At 42.4% G+C, this 17,373-nt stretch overlaps 1 protein-coding gene across 1 annotated transcript in view; it reads right to left on the bottom strand.

Annotated features, from left to right (window-relative positions):
• LOC115479044 (B-cell receptor-associated protein 29-like) overlaps positions 1-17,373 on the bottom strand; it is a gene marked incomplete at its 5' end in the record, with an annotated part of 95,787 nt that overhangs the window by 42,626 nt on the left and 35,788 nt on the right. Inside the window, 2 exons of the mRNA XM_030216758.1 lie at positions 2,076-2,226; positions 16,022-16,122. Of these exons, the coding sequence (XP_030072618.1) occupies positions 2,076-2,226; positions 16,022-16,122 (252 nt within the window). The remainder of the gene's footprint in view (positions 1-2,075; positions 2,227-16,021; positions 16,123-17,373) is intronic.

The following is a 17,373-nucleotide window of genomic DNA, read 5'->3' as shown; positions in this document are numbered from 1 at the left end:
ATACTAGAAAGTGAGTGAAATTCAGGGAATAGGAGGATGGAGAAGGAATAAGAGAGGAGTGGAGATGGGAGGAAAAGGGATGAAAGTGGGGGAAGTGGAAAACTGATAAGTAGGTGAAAGAGGAGACCAAGTATTGTGGGAAGAAGGAGGGATGAAATCTAGTTACAGATTCATAAAAAGACAGATAAGAGTAATGGAGACAAAAATGAAACAAAAGTATCATTGTCAGTCAGGCATAAGGAAGAAGACAGGGCAGTGAAGAAACAGAAAATGGAAATAAGATCCTGGAAAGGGACTCAGAGAAAAGCAACAAAAGGAAATAGTAAAGAGAGAAAAGGACAGACCCAATTTGAAAAGTAAAATGGTCAGAAAACAAAGATACAAATAAATTTATTTTTCATATTTAAAGAAAGATAATGTCATCTTTGAACATGTGCACTTCTTGTATTTGGTTCTGTACTGAAGGAAATGCATCTCTGGTTCTCTAGGGTTCTGCTGCTCACAGTCTGGTTTCTTTTGTTTTCCATTTCACTTTTTTTTGTCTACAATATGTTTCTAGATAATCTCTTTTTTTATGCTAAATGATGGCATTTGTTTTCCTTGTGTCACAGGGATTAGGGATTCAGTTGATATGTAGGTTCTGTGTAAGAATCTGTAGTGGTCCATCTTTTCCAGCTGGAAAAGGGCCCTTCACCTGCTATGCTTAATAAAAGACCCACACCCCAATCCCCAGAGGTGTGGTGGTGTTTTAGATCAGTTGAAGTACTAACTTCTTGTTGGTAAGGCTAGTACAGTTTGAGTCCTTTATTTGATGCCTATATGGTAAGCTTCTATTCGCAATGTTTTGTCTTACATCACACAGTGTCTAGTAGTGGAGGGAGTTTGTGTTGCTATCACTGATTTGACACCAGTTTGTTGAGCTGTAAAGTGAAACATTATATTTCTGCTCTGTACCTCTTGTTAGGAGAGTTTTATTGGTTGACCTGGGAATGCTCTGTGAATATACAATTATACTCTATATTCTCTGCGAGTACTTGTGCTCCTCACCCCAGACCTCAGAGGTGTGCAGCTAGGTCCTGGCAGCTGCAAGCATCAGAGGACTCAACCCTGGTGGAATGAATGAGAAATATTTCTTGTGTGTGTGGCTTGACTCCATTAGGCTGTTCCACTTTGGTTTTATATACATATAATACATGAATGTATATGGTCTATATATTTCTATCACGCCCAACCATCTTACTCCCTTGAACGTAGCTCTGAGAAGGGAGTTGGAAAGAGGCATAATGCTTGGGGGGGGGGGGGGGGGGGGGTTATCTCATCCCTCGCCTCAGGCAGCAGATTGCCTTGGGCTGCACTTGAGTGCTACTGTCCCTTTTAGCCACAGGAAAATACTGCTTGTCCCCTCCCTGACCCAGGCTCTTTCACCTGATAGTTGATGCTAGATGCTCCCCTGAAGGCAGTGTATGCAAACATATGCCATGCATATTCATTGTGGATATTCCAAAAACCCAACTGGCTGGATGTGTCCCAAGGACTGGGTTAAGAACCACAGCCCTAGAAGTTTCAAAATATTGCCTATATGATGCCCACAAGTTTATGCTATATTTTTGTACAAGAGGTTCTTTCACATATGAGCCTAATAGCAATTGTTTTGCATTGAAAAAGGTACACTGCATACAGATGATTTACTTGTATATTATGACAGCATTTCATCAGATATCTTTTTTTAAATCACACTCAATGTTTAGAAAACTATTCTACTATATAAAAATGATTTTAATTCCCTTTTCAGAAGTGCTCAAGGCCAAGTACATAAAGATAATCAAATTGTGGAGACAACAGGATGGAAGAAACAGACAAATAAAAAGAGAGAAACTATATCCCGACTGAAAACTTTGGACTTGGACATTTGAACTGCTTTTACTGCATCATATAAGAAACGAAAATACTATACAAAGATGACACAGGCTATGGAGAAGTACAAAACATGACAGATTACAGGTTAAATAAGCCAAACCCTCAACTACACTACCTGGTATACACTTGAAAGGTTTGTGGGGGAAATTTATACTTACAGCCACAGAAAAAGCGAGAATCCTGAGATGTACAGATTTCGTTGTGATCTAAAAAGTTTCATATGGATATGATCATATGCATTAGGATAGAGCTTTGAATCTTTATCTACCACCTGTGTGGCTGAATATTTTTTCACTTCCCTCACAGCATCTGTAAACCAAAGAAGGATTCTGCTTAGCTGAGCAAATACTGGGATAGATGACTTATATTTAAGTTTAAAGGTCAAAGGTAATCATGCAGCACATTCTTTGCAGACTTTTATAAGACACCAAAATAATTAACCAAAGGTCTTAAAGAAGGTATCCCCTGTGGTCTCAACAGCTTATGCACACTATCATCTCTGTACAATTCTTATGTCGGTCTAAAAAAGGTAATTCAAAATGTCAAGAAACCAATTTTTGTCAGGATCACTTAAATTCTACAATTTATGCAGTACAAAACAAAATAAGTCTTATTATCTATTTTAATTAAAATGTAAGTAACGCACAGTTTACGAAATTAAGGAAACACTAAATTATGCCCTTCATGCAAATGGTCCAGTAGTATTTTGTGATTTAATTTTAACATTTTGATGTGGGTTTCATGCTATTTCATGTTTGCTTATTGTCAGCCTTATGTTTGTAATTTATCTTCGACAATCCATTCATTGAAAAATGCAGAAAAGAAGTTTTTAAATTACATTAAGTAAAAATATATACAGAAGTAATGAATGGAAAATATACAAAGACAAAACCAATTGAGGAACACAGGAACAATGACATCTGTATCAACTAAATATTTATCCTAACAATTTAACAGAACTCACTATCTATTATGGATCTCTTTATTTATCACCTCCTACAATTATGGCCAGTTTCAATTGAGAGGGAGCTCCAGCTGTCATCTAGGCACAGTTAGTAACTGACTCGCTTGGAAGAGTGCCTGAGAAGTTTGAAGAGTTGCCGATATACAAGAATGTGAAAATGTTCTCTCCTGATTTCTCCTATTATTGCATAAATGCCACACTGAATGGTTTCTGATCTTTAAACAACATGTAGTATTAGAAAAAGGGAACCTGAGCAAACATGCAACAGTTTTTAAATTACTACTTCATTTAATTAAGGAACAAAGTTATGCAACACCCATATCATCCATGTGAAAATGTACTGCCCCCTGATCTTAATAACTAGTTGCACCACCTTTAGCAGCAATAATTGCAACCAAACACTTCCTACAATTTGATATCAGTCAGGAATCTCAGCTCACTCTTATTTGCAGAAATACTTTAATACAGGCACATTCTTGGTTTTCGTTCATGAATTACTCATTTCAAGTCCTGCCACAGCATCTTCTTGTGTTCAAGTCAGGACTTTGACTATCAGGCTTATTTTCGAAAGAGAAGGGCGCCCATCTTTCGATACAAATCGCAAGATGGGCGTCCTTCTCACAGGGGCGCCTAAATCGGCATAATCGAAAGCTGATTTTGGGCGTCCTCAACTGCTTTCCGTTGCGGGGACGACCAAAGTTCACGGGGGCGTGCTGGAGGTGTAGCGAAGGCGGGACTTGGGCATGACTAACACATGGGTGTCCTCGACCGATAATGGAAAAAAGAAGGGCGTCCCTGACAAACACTTGGATGACTTTACCTGGTCCTTTTTTTCTTATGACCAAGCCACAAAAATGTGCCCTAAATGACCAGATGACCACTGGAGGGAATCGGGGATGACCTCCCCTTACTCCCCCAGTGGCCACTAACCCCCTCCCACCCTCAAAAAAATGTTTTAAAATATTTTTTTGCCAGCCTCAAACCCCCTACCTGTTACACTTGTGGTGGTAAATGTGAGCCCTTCAAAACCCACCACACCCACATCTAGGTGCCCCCTTCACCCGTAAGGGCTATGGTAGTGGTTTACAGTTGTGGGGAGTGGGTTTTGGGGGGGGGGGGGGCTCACCACACAAGGTAAGGGAGCTATGCACCTGGGAGCAATTTCTGAAATCCACTGCAGTGCCCCCTAGGGTGCCCGGTTGGTGTCTTGGCATGTCAGGGGGACCAGTGCACTACGAATGCTGGCTCCTCCCACGACCAAATGGCTTGGATTTGGTCGTTTCTGAGATGGGCGCCCATCTCTAAGGTCGATCTAAATTTTGCGATTTGGGCTTCCCCGATCGTATTATCGAAATGAAAGATGGATGCCCATCTTGTTTTGATAATACAGGTATCCCCGCCCTTTCGTTGGGACGTCCTGTGAGGATGTCCTCAGGAAAACTTGGGCGCCCCTTTCGATTATGCCCCTCCACGTCAGTCTAAAACTTTGATTGTTTCTCCTCAGCCATTCAGATGTAGACTTGCTTTTGTGTTTTGGATCACTGTCCTGCTGCCTAGCACAATTATGCTTCACCTTACAGATGACTGGACGTTCTCCTTAAGAATTTTCTGGTACAGTGCAGAATTCATAATTTTTTCAATAATGGTTTTTCATGGCCTGAGGCAGCAAAGCATCCCCTCCTCTTCACACTACAATTAAACATGTTTGACTGTTGGTATGAGGTTCTTGTTGTAGAATTCTGTATTTGCTTTACACCAGACATAATGGGACCTGTGCTGTCCAAAGAGTTCTACTTTTGACTCGTCTGTCCATAGAACATTATCCCAAATAGCTTGGTGATCATCCAGGTGTTTCTGCAAATATGAAACAAGCATTGATATTACTCTTGGACAGCAGTGGTTTCTGCCTTGCTACCCCCTTTATGAATCCCATTTTTGCTCAGTCTGTTTCTTCTTGTGAACTCATGAACACTGATCTTAGCTAAAGCTAAAGTGGTCTGCAGTTCTGCAAGTTTTGTGACTTCTCATTCGAGTTGTCACTGTGCCCTTGAGTACTTTTTGCCACTCTTGGGATGATTCACCCCTGTTTCAAAGTGTTCTCCTTTTGGGGATAATGGCTATCACTGTGGTTTGGTGGAGTCCCAGAACTTTAGAAATGGCTTTGTAATTCTTTGCAGACTGATATATTTTGCTACTTTTCTCTCTCTCATCTCTTTTGCTACTTTTTTTTTTAATTCTCTCATCTCTTCTGGAATTTCCTTTGATTGTGGCATAGTGTTCTTGTAGAAACTTTGCTGTGTCTACTTTCATTGTCATTATAAGGTTCAATAAATAGGGAGGTTTAGATTCAACAGGGCTGGCTGCAATCAACTGAATCAAATTATCCGTGCGTGGGAAAATGTGGGGTAGAAATTTTATTTTATTTTAGTTACATTTGTACCCCGCGCGTTCCCACTCATGGCAGGCTCAATGCGGCTTACATGGGGCAATGGAGGGTTAAGTGACTTGCCCAGAGTCACAAGGAGCTGCCTGTGCCTGAAGTGGGAATCGAACTCAGTTCCTCAGGACCAAAGTCCACCACCCTAACCACTAGGCCACTCCTCCACTACTATAAATAAATAAATTTGGTCAATTAGTTGATTGAGTAACTAAGGAAGCAGTCACTGAGCAATTACTTTTTCACATGCGTTGTAGGCCATCCGGGATGGTTACTTGGACTGCAGCTATGCTCTCCTGGAAACAGTTTAAAGCTCGTCCCTTGCTTTAACTGGGAAGCCGGCTAGGACTTCTGAGGACAGGACTAGTGAGGCAAAGAGCAATGGGTCTGGGGCTGCTGGACAGAGCGAAAAGGCAGTGGGGAAACCTATGCCTTTGAGAGTAGTAGGGTCACCACCTATGAGGTCACTGACCTTCTCCACCTTGTCTCTAAAAAGACCGTCCTCTTAGCAAGGAACGTTGGCCAACCTCTCCTGAACCACTGCTTCTAGGTCAGAGAGACACAGTCACGAGACTCTGCACATCCCCATACCTATGGTGGAGAATCTGGATGCAATATAAAAAAAAAATCTTAAGTGCTCCTCGCCAGATACTTTCTGCACTCCAGCTACATACTGGCCAACTGGTGAAGCTCTGTGGTATGCTCCTGAAGGAGAGAATCCGCAAGACTTAGGCCCAGATGCACTAAACGTTTTTCATCGTTAAATGAGCCCTTAAGGAAGAATTTCCGATCCTTTCCATGCACTAAAGCCTATTTTTCGACGGTAGTAGCAGCTAACGAAAACGGAATGGAGATGAGCAATTAGTGTGAAAACCCCATTGAAACGACATGCACTAACCTTTTCCGATTGCCTTTACGCAGGAAAAAGGCAGGAAAACTAACGAGAGGTCTGGACCTCTCGTTAGGACAGCTCTGTGCCAGGAAAAAGTGTTAAGTGAAAAAATAAACAAACTTTGAGCCAATCCCAGCGCATTAGCAGAGCTAAAAGCGCTGTGATTGGTCCAAAGGACCTCAGAAAACACATAAAAAAATAAAAATAAAAAAGGATCGGGAGGGGGCAAGGGCGCTCATCAGGAGCGTCCTGTACGGACGGCCTTGCCCCCCCCCCGCTGCTCCCCACTTTCCGCCGCTCCCCCCACCCCGAAAAAGCAAACTTCTAGAAGCCCCTGCCCCCCTCCCTTCCTCACTACTCTGTCACCTGAGCTCCGCCTCCCGACATCCTCCGTCCATGCCCCGCCCCCTTTTGGGGTCGTCGCCGCCATTCCCCTCCTCCATCGGGCCCCCCTTCCTCTTACCGGGCCCGTGCAGCGCCTCTCTCCTCTGTCCGAAGGCGCTGCACGGGCAAGAAGAAAGCTGAATCAGCTGATGCCTAGCTTCGATAGAGCGTCTTTCTCCTCCTGGGCCCGCCCCTGTCTGACGTCAGTAACCTACGTAGGTTACTGACGTCAGACAGGGGCGGGCGCAGCAGGAGAAAGACGCGCCATCGCGAAGGCAGGCATCAGCTGATTCAGCTTTCTTCTTGCCCGTGCAGCGCCTTCGGACAGAGGAGAGAGGCGCTGCACGGGCCCGGTAAGAGGAAGGGGGGCCCGATGGAGGAGGGGAATGGCGGCGACGACCCCAAAAGGGGGCGGGGCACGGACGGAGGATGTCGGGAGGCGGAGCTCAGGTGACAGAGTAGTGAGGAAGGGAGGGGGGCAGGGGCTTCTAGAAGTTTGCTTTTTCGGGGTGGGGGAGCGGCGGAAAGTGGGGAGCAGCGGGGGGGGGGGGGCAAGGCCGTCCGTACAGGACGCTCCTGATGAGCGCCCTTGCCCCCTCCCGATCCTTTTTTTATTTTTATTTTGATTTGGGAGCCATGTGCTTGCGATTTGACTGTGTTTTGAACGTTTCTGGCATGCGCAGAGCAGCCAGCATAACGCTTGGCTGCTTTGCGCATGCTTTACGAGCCGATTACCGACGGGGATTGGTGCATCGTTCTTTCCAATACCGCACCAAACTTTTTGGGGCTGTGTTTTTGGAGCATGCTTCGTTATTTTAAATTCGGTAAAGGTTTTAACGTTTCTGATTTTTTTACGTTTGCTTGATGCATCTACCCCTAAGTGTACTACTTAGAAAAGATTTCAAGGTAAAGACTCATGTAGAGCTGGTAGGACTGGATGCAGGCAATAAGCATCGAGGCCTGATAAACCTTCCTCCCAAATAAGTCTATTGTCCGAGCCTCTCTACATGGGGGAGCAGAGGCATGAGTCCTGGAGTTCCTAGCTTGTTTGAGGGCATATTTGACAACCACAGTGTGGTGAGGCAGTTGTGCCCTCTCAAATCCAGGCTTCTGGCTACAATACTGTGTGTATCCACCTTCTTAGGTGTGACCTGCACTGAAAGGGGAGATGCCCAGTTCTTTGTCAGTGCATCTTTAAGGATAAGGTGCAATGGTACTGTGACTGCTTAAATGGGATGGCCGAAGTCATCTCCTTGACAAAAGCACTGAAAGAGAGAACCTCAGGTGGAGATAGGGAGGGATCAGAAGGGACCCATAAGACTCTTCCTCTGAATCCCATGAGTGGTTCCAGTCAGATTCCTCAAAGTGCTCAGACTGGAATGAGTGAGTCTGTGCCTGCCCCAGCTCAGTAGAACCATGTCCACACCCGAAGGGCGCGGAGGTACAGTCCTACCTTCAGACTCCAGGGAAGCTTCTTCCCCTGACATTGAGAGTGAAACTGCATGGGTTGATTTCAAAACTCTTCGAGGCATCGGCACCGAAAATCTCTCCACAGGCATGGCAGGAGCCTCAGGAAGAATCTGGGGCTGATCCACATGGCGCAAATGTCCTCAATGCCTAAGCGAAGTACAACTGCAGTATCTGCACCAGCTTCTCCCTGAGCACAGCTTAGTACCACTTATCGAAGGAAGGCATCAGAAAAGGCAAGGAAGCTGGGAGCCTGAGGAGTCAGTGCCAAACTGGGAGAACCTGGCTGCTCTGAGACTTGTGCACTGGCACCTCTACCAAAGAGGAGTGTGCTCCTCGGATACTGATGATGTCAATGCACTGGTGCGCCCAGCACCGTGCAGTGAAAAGGACTGATCCTTATGCTTCTTGGGCTTCCCCCGACACTCAGCATCACAGTCCTTCGATGCTGATGAGGACAAAGTCTAACCAGTACATGTCCTCAGTGTTAGGTCTGATGCTGACCAGTCCCAGGGCCTACTTTCAGCGCACGATGTTGAGAGAGGTGGAGACTTCCTTGATGCCAGTGCACTCCAAGTGGTAGTCGAAGTATGAGCAGCCATTGTGGTCTATGCTTCTGATACGGATATCGATGAACTGAGCTGGAGCCAAAATGTTTCTCCTGTTGGACTGTTGTGCCCTCTGTGTCCTCAACATCATTTTAAAACAGAGAGAACAAGGGTTAGGCTCATGGTACCCAATGCACCATGAGTGCAGGTTCGTCACAGAAATCACCTGGCTACACTGGGCACACCTCAAAGCAACTGGTGGTCTTCTTAGACATCGAAAAAAGAATCGTGGCCAAATGGGCCTACCAACTTGTGAAAAAGAAAGGAAACTTGAAAAGCCAAAAATACTAAAAAAACAAAAAGGACACAAAACAAAATAAAGATTATTGAGAAAAGACTTACAAAGGGAAGAAAAATACCTGCATGGGAAGGCACTGCAATACGAGAGAGAAAATACGCACTGTGAGGAGGATATGAAGATGCGTCCTCCTTGCTCCTTGGAAAAATGAAGACGGAGGGACCTGCGCTCACACATCGGGCAGGAAGGCACGAGTATATGTGTGGTGGGATGCTGCTAGAAATTTCTACATTCATCTCGCTAGTCAGCATCTGCACTGGACTCTGTCGGATATGTCACCCAGATGTGAGAATACTTGGCCCAATTGTCCTCTAAGACAACTAATGGTAATACTAACAATTCTAAAATACAAAAGGTTTGTGGTGAGTTACAACACCACCTGGATACTGGTTCAAAAACCATGGAAAAATCACCATCACAGGTCTGAAAACTCCACAAATGCAAAATTTGTGTCAAAATCAATAATTTGTTATTCCCATCTCCTACTATATGATTTCATATGCATTACCATCTTCAAGAGATTTCATTTTTAAATGTATCAAGATTATTTAGGACTTTCTATCTCGCTCATCAAGCACATGTCTGAGCAGTATACAATCTAAAATAGAAGGGGAGAATAGGAAACAAAGAATGTCATCAAAGCAGGGGGAAGGGAAAAATACAATTTTGATAAGAGGTAAGGGGGGGGGGAGGGGAGAACCAGAGCAACTGTGCAGTCCAGGCTCGCACAGGTCATACCCCACTAGCAGTTATAAACATCAGTAAAAAGTAAGGTTTTTCAGGTGTGTCTTAAAATTTTGCAGTGATGTTTGAAGCCTGTTGCAACAGCAGGTTCGAGTTCTGGACCATGAACTGAAAAAAAAAATAGTGACGTGTACAATTTCTCTAGGGAACAATGAGTTGACTTTGCTGAGATGTTTTAAGTGTTCTAAATGGAAAATATGGAGCTAGATATTGGGAACAAACAGAGGTCCACCAGAAATCACAATTTTATTTACTGTTATATGTGATACGATGCGAGATCGGTAATCAATGAGCCTCTTTCAGCAATGGTGTAACATGATCATATAAAGGTGAGTCTATCTGAAAACTCTTTTGTCAGTTTTTCATAAAGTTACTGATTGTAACACTTTTCTTTAATAAACTAGTTCTCACCCACTACTTCTGAAGAATAGGTAACCTTTTTCACAATCTGTTCTGACATGGCAGATTTCCAATCCCAGAGATTAGTACTGTAGAAGAAGCTGTCAGCTAGAGGATACCCTAAATCTATAGTGAAAAATAATCTTTTAAAAGACCAGCCTGAAATGACCGAGATTTAATGTCCTCCAAAAAAAATGGGCACTGATGATGTCAATACCTGCGTATTGCACTATACCACAGATTATTTTTTTCCGAGGGTTATTGGTAAATACTGGCACCTTTTGGATATTCATGATCATTTTCATTCTGCTAAGTTAGTAGCTTACATTAGGGGACGTAACTTACAAGACTTGTTATGCCCGACTACAGCTGCAGTGTTCCGAATCACTGCTTTGGATGTTGACGAGAGAGGGAGGGTGGGTCACTTTAAATGCTATCAATGTAGTTTTTGCGATATGATGTCTGAATTCACAGAATTCTGCAATCTGCTATATAGAGAGCAAATTTCTAAGATGCTTAAGACTCGACTGACAGAACAAATATTGTACCAATAAGTTTAAATTTATTCAAGATTTGATATACTGCCTTGAATTTGAGGAGGTCAAAGCGATGTACAATTTACACAATAAATAAAATAGTAGGAAAGGATCTACAAAGCATACAGGAAAGATACTCAGTTAATCAAGGAATCAAGGAATTAATCATAAAATATAAATGTAGCTTAAAACAACTGGAGGCACCACTGGTTTGGATTTAGATAGGATTTATTAATTTTATATACCACAGTGTTAAAGCAATTTATTACGTAAAATTTCAATATGCTGCTTAAATGACACTCCTTTGAACAGTTATGCTGCTTGGTCATTATCTTAAACTTAACCCCTGGGGAGGTGACTTAAAGAAAACAATCTGCCGTAGAGAACAATGGATTTTCAAATTTCTCTTGAACTGGCTGGTTTGAATGCCGCAATTGAACAGAAATATTTTTTGTGAACTGCAGCCTCTCAAATCTGTGTGGTTTGATTGGCTGACTAGAAACCTAGTCTACCAATCAATGACAGGCTATTAGACTGCAAGCATGTTATCATCTCTCTTTAATGATTGGGAGTACTAAATTAATGAACGTCTTTGATGTTAGCACCGATTAGTTTTGCGTCCCTGTTGCCCTAGATAGTTTATAAATGAGACCTGCTGCACACATGAAAGTTAGGTATTTAACTTTACAAAATCTTTTCTTTTGTTATGGACAATGAATACAAAATTATTGATTTTGACACTAATTTTGCAATTGTTTGTGCACTAATAATGTAGTAGAGTTTGCAAGTCCTGTGATGCTGATTTTTCCCCATTTACTAACATACAGGTTTTATTGTAACTCATCAAGGTCTTTTCTCAACAATCTTTTTGATTTTAGGGTTGTTAGTATTACAATTATTACAAGCAGGCAGCTAGGGTTTTTTGTTTGATTCCATTAACCATACTATTTAGCCAGCATCAACATTAAATTTAAATTCCCACATACTCCATATAAAACATCATTAAAAAGTAGAAATCTCATCCTAACCTGAAAATTTCTCAAGGTGCACAAGATTTTAAAAAATGTATAATCATCATCTTTATAGGAAATCAAACATTTACATAGCAAAGGTTAATACCACCCGCCCCCCCGCAAAACAACAAAAATAAAGACCAAAAATGTTGCTCTTAATGCTAACATTCCTGTTTACTAAGGAGTGCTAGTGTTTTTAGGGCCCCTTTTACAAAGCGGCGGTATACCGCTTGCTAAACAGGAAGTACCGCCGAGCTACCGTAGCAGCCTGGCAGTACTTCCCACCCCCCCACCCCCAAAATGGCCGCGCTGCAAGTGCTTTACTTGCCACATGGCCATTTCCTGCAGAAAAGAAAGACGACCCTTTTACCAGCTGCAGTAAAAGGTGGCCTCAGCAAGCGTCAAAAACATGCGCCACCAGCGTAGATCCCTTTTGCCGCAGTTTGGTAAAAGGAGCTCTTAGTGCGCGATAATTTTTAGCACACACTATTAGTGCGTGATAATCGAGTAGATGCCCTAATATTCCTACGGCTGTCTACATGGTTAGCATGCACTAAAAACACTAGCACAGCTTAGTAAACAGGGCCTTCCATGAGACATCTGGAAAAATTTAAACCTTTTGCTGACAAAACAAGGAACCTTTTTTTTACCCTAAAATAAAACTTCATAATCAGCATTTTATCAACCTCAGAAGAAAAAAGTGGCTAAAAGGGTGACTCTAGAAGAATTTTAAAAAAAAAAGAAGTTGAATTTCCTCAGTTGACACCAACCAGCTTATTTTCAAAAGAGAAAGACGCCCATATTTCGACCCAAATCGGGAGATGGGCACCTTTCTCTCATGGGCGCCCAAATCAGTATAATCGAAAGCCGATTTTGGGTGCCTCCAACTGCAGTCTGTCGCGGGAACAAACAAAGTTGACAGGGGAGTGTCTGAGGCGTGGTGAAGGCAGGACTGGGACATGTTTATCGGCTGAGGAGAGATGGGCGCGCTCAGCCGATAATGGAAAAAAGAAGGGCGCCAGAAGCGAGAATTTGGGTCACTTTTTTGGACCCTTTTTTCTCACGAACAAGTCCCCAAACAGTGCCCCAACTGCCCAGATGACCACCGGAGGGAATCGGGGATGACCTCCCCTGACTCCCCCAGTGGTCACTAACCCCCTCCCACCAAAAAAAAAAAAGGACTTTAAAAACTTTTTTTCCAGCCTCTATGCCAGCCTCAAATGTCATACCCAGCTCCATCACAGCAGTATGCAGGTCCCTGAAGCAGTTGTTAGTGGGTGCAGTGGACTTTAGCCAGGTGGACCCAGGCCCACCCCCCCCCCCCAACCTGTTACACTTGTGCTGCTAAATGGGAGCGCTCCAAACCGCCCCCGAAACCCACTGTACCCACATCTAGGTGCCCCCCTTCAGCCATAAGTGCTATGGTAATGGTGTAGAGTTGTGGGCAGTGGGTTTTGGGGGGGGATTTGGGGGGCTCAGCACCCAAGGTAAGGGAGCTATGGACTTGGGAGGTATTTCAATATTTTTTTTTGTTACAAGTGCCCCCTAGGGTGCCCGGTTGGTGTCCTGGCATGTGAGGGGGACCAGTGCACTACGAATCCTGGCCCCTCCCACGACCAAATGCCTTGGATTTGTTCATTTTTTAGCTGGGCGCCTTCGGTTTCCATTATCGCTGAAAACCAATACTGCCCAGCTCAAATCCGCTCAAATGCGATGCATTTGCCTGGCACAAACCATATTATTGAAACAAAAGATGGACGCCCATCTTTTCAAAAATACAGTCTGGCCCACACCTTCGCGTACCCGTCATCGGAGATGGAGATGGGCGTTCGCATTCGATTATGCCCCTCCAAGACATCCAGGTCACCCTCAGTCATATTCTGAACTGAGGTCTGATTAAGGACATAATAATTTTAGATAAAATCAATTTGATCTGAATGGGCAATATACCAAACATCTTTAAAATTCTTCCTTGATAAAATTTCAGGAGCGAGGAAAATTTAAAAAAAAAACATAAATTGTTCTTCTTAAGATTTTTTAATGCCCCGATTTTATGATGTAAAATGAGGCTATCTTTAATGGGTAATGTCCTCCCAAGTTGCAAAGAGGTCCAGGTTTCTAAACTGGAAAAATATATATTCAAACATCTGAAATTAACAGCATGTTCACCAAGCCTTGCCAAAACTTAATTTGCAAAAGAGAATAACTGATTCACAGTCACCTGAAGTAGCAATTCTGTCCTACTCACAACTTCCTAAATGTCCTTTAAAGATATATTATGATGGGCTGGGGTTGAAAAAACCCCCCACTGAATCAGATGGAAATAACTTTGGCAAAGTTCAGGATAATGGATTAACTATAATATTAAGAGAACTACCATCTTTCAATTTAGGAACCCCCATAACTGGGTATACAAGATCAAGCCTCAAAAAGAGAGAGGGAGTGGAGGAGTATAATCAACAGAGTTGAAAGATGCTCTTTGAGAAAGAGGAGAGGTTGCAACTTTCAAGTCCTTGCACTAGGAACCAGATGTTTATCCATAGGGCCTTTTACAACTGGCATAGACATTGCAGCAGCCTTCGACCGCTCCTTGTGCTTACTTACATAGATCCCAATGCATACACAATCACTCCCAGCACAAGGCAAGTTCAATTTATATTAACACAGAGCCACAACCAGCATTCATGAATCTTCTGCCAGAACTCAAGGAAGCTATACAAGTTCTCTGAGTGTCCACCAGGTATCCAACTTGGCTGCTAGGGGGCATATCCTGCCCTTTAGGGCACGTGCCTGTGGCTGCAGCATAGTTCTGATATTTAAAGCCCTCCCGATTGCTCTGACGACATAAGAATGACATCGCTTATCCGCACTGTTCACTCAGGCCCTGGAGCTAATCATATCTCTCTTCCTCCTCTGGTAGGCTGGCTCGTTCTTCCCTTGCCCCCACTTCACATCATTATGAGATTATTTGGATCCAGTCCTGAATTTTTTCATATAATATTTTGGAGGGAAAAAAGTTATAAAATCAGAACTAGGAGCCTGTATGTTGTATGCTAGAAGTACCCTTGAAGGCCTTTGCCGAAATACAACATAAGATGCAGGCACTATATATTTCTTTTAATTTCTTTCCTTTATATAGTAATATACTGCAGTGCATTTTTAAGTGTGAGCATCATACCACTGTTTGCCTTAATTTAGTTTGCTAGACATTAAGTAATGACTGATTACATTCTGAATACTTGTTCTTTGCCCAGTGGTTTGCCTTCAGCTACTCTTACTCACTTGGGAATTCAGTTTTCTATATAAATATATTTGTGATGCTGCGACACCAGAGTTTGTGTATTTGCTTGAATCATAAAGAAGGTCAAATGCTAAACGGATTATTCCAATGCAAAGAGCGTGCAAATGAAATGGCATTCTGTTAGTAACTCATTCTGTTGACAATGAAAACAAAATAATTACAAAGGAATTGTGAAGGGCATGCCTTGTATCTGCCTTGTCTTCTGAGAATAGGAGTGGCCGATCAAGGCATGTCAAATCGCTCCTATTCTGTAGGTGTAGTTCCCTTGGGACCCTACATGCCTGCTGTTCCTCTCCTCCTGGGAGCAGCTATGGAGGCGGCAAATCTTAATGTCACCCCAAATCCTTGCACTAGTGGATCAAGTGCAACAGTATCAATGTTCAGCCCTGCTCTAGTAACATGCCACATGTTTGTCCTGTTTGTCTGGCCTTATTAGATTGTAAGCTCTGTCGAGCAGGGACTGTCTCTTCATGTTCAAGTGTACAGCGCTGCGTACGTCTAGTAGCGCTTTAGAAATGATAAGTAGTAGTAGTAGTAGTAGTAGGAGGAGCTGCTGAGAGGATCCCAAAACTGTGGGAGTAGCTGCACAAACAAATGAGCAGTGGGGAGCACAGGGAGGAAGCTAAAAGAATAGATATGCATTAAAATGCTGTCACCTATTAGGCCCTCTTTCATAATATACAGCACCACATATTTAACTTAGTAGTTTATGTATGACAAAATTCAAAAATAAAAATATTCAATTTAGAAAAAGGAGAGATTTACATATACAAGCACAGCAATACATATGATAATTTAAGGGGCACGTGGATACATTTCATCTCCTGGATCTTCCCATTTCCTGCTACAACAATTGTCCAGGAACAACAAATTGCCAGATTTTCACCAATATTATACAGAAATGCTCCTCATTCTAGAAATAATCAGTTACAGCATATACAATGCACTTTCCCTTGACACATGCATATTACGGGCCCTTACTTGCTGTTTTCAGCTAGAATTAGTATGTTTGGAAAAGGTATAATAGTGATTTTTTTTTACAGTGTTGCACTGTTACTTACCAAGAAACAGGACAATCAGTATGACTATGACTGTAAGGAATGCCTTATTCCAGTAAGCCCCAATTGTATTCCATAATTGGAATTTAAAAATCTTCTCCCACCTGAAAGAGGAAAGTGTCACATTCCAGGAAATCAAATATAAAGCAAATAATTTGCCTTTATATAGAACACACCCATTAATTCTCATCACAGAACAATGTATAGCCTGTTCCAGTACTATAGGCTGCTAATTGTCCTTCGGTTGCTTGATCCTCATGTTTATCGAACTACTTAATGAAATTCTACCCTAATCAGTCATGACTTATATACAGCTATAATTAATTCTACATGGTCAAAGGATTAAGACAGCAAGAAATCATCAAGAGCTAGAATTGCATTACAAATAATACTGGATACTGATGTTGGATGAAATGAGGCTACATAGTTTCTTCTAACAATACACAATACAACGAGAAATCCTAGTCACTGCACAAGAGTGCCACCTTCTGATAGGATTTAAGGAACATGACTGTATACTGGATTCCAAAGAGGGAGCCAGAGTCTGTGTGGGGACCCTTATTGAGGGCTGTCACCTCAACATATAGGGTATAAACACAGGGACTATCTACATTCCTCTCCCCAGAGTAGCTGCATGCCATAACCCCAACCGAGGACATTTCTAATTTAAATAAGGGACAAGGAGAAACCGACAGGTAAAATAAAGAAAACAAACACAACGCAAAAAAAAAGTTTTTGAATTTAAAAGAAAAGTTATATTACAAGACTGTAATAAGTTTTCAGGAACTTTTGGCTAAGTGTACAAAAACTGGTATTCCATCCTTGTAGTTCAATCTTTTTAATTAATTTATATGAACAAAGAAACATTAATTCCCCCGTACCTGAATTAAAAGCAAACCCACTCTTATGCTGCTAGAGTAGCTGAATGGCCTTCACTACCATGTTATTTTTAGCCCCCTCCAAACTTATGTAGATTCTCAAGAAGTATGAGCCACATTGTGAACATTTTCAGTTAGCGTTATTACATCAGGCACTGGGACTTGGAAACTTTGTAGCCTACAAGCCTCCATAACACAGTGCTTGAGCTGCAAAAAAGTAAATTGCTGAGTCATAGGGAGATGGAGCATCTCTACTAATACTTGAGAGCGTACAAAATCCTGTTTGTCCATAATGTCCGGCAAATAAAAAAAAAATATTTTGCTGGATCCAGAATTTCCAATGAAAGGAAGACCTGATAATCTTGAACACCAGACTATATCAGCTTTTCTGGTTAACTGTTGCAGCACACGTTGAATTTAAGATGCTGTTTCTCTTTTAAAATTCTGTATGGGTATAGTCCCGATTACTTGTTCACC

Source organism: Microcaecilia unicolor, chromosome 10 (genome assembly GCF_901765095.1).
Source record: "Microcaecilia unicolor chromosome 10, aMicUni1.1, whole genome shotgun sequence".
NCBI lineage: Eukaryota > Metazoa > Chordata > Amphibia > Gymnophiona > Siphonopidae > Microcaecilia > Microcaecilia unicolor.
This window is presented reverse-complemented; position numbering and strand designations above follow the sequence as displayed.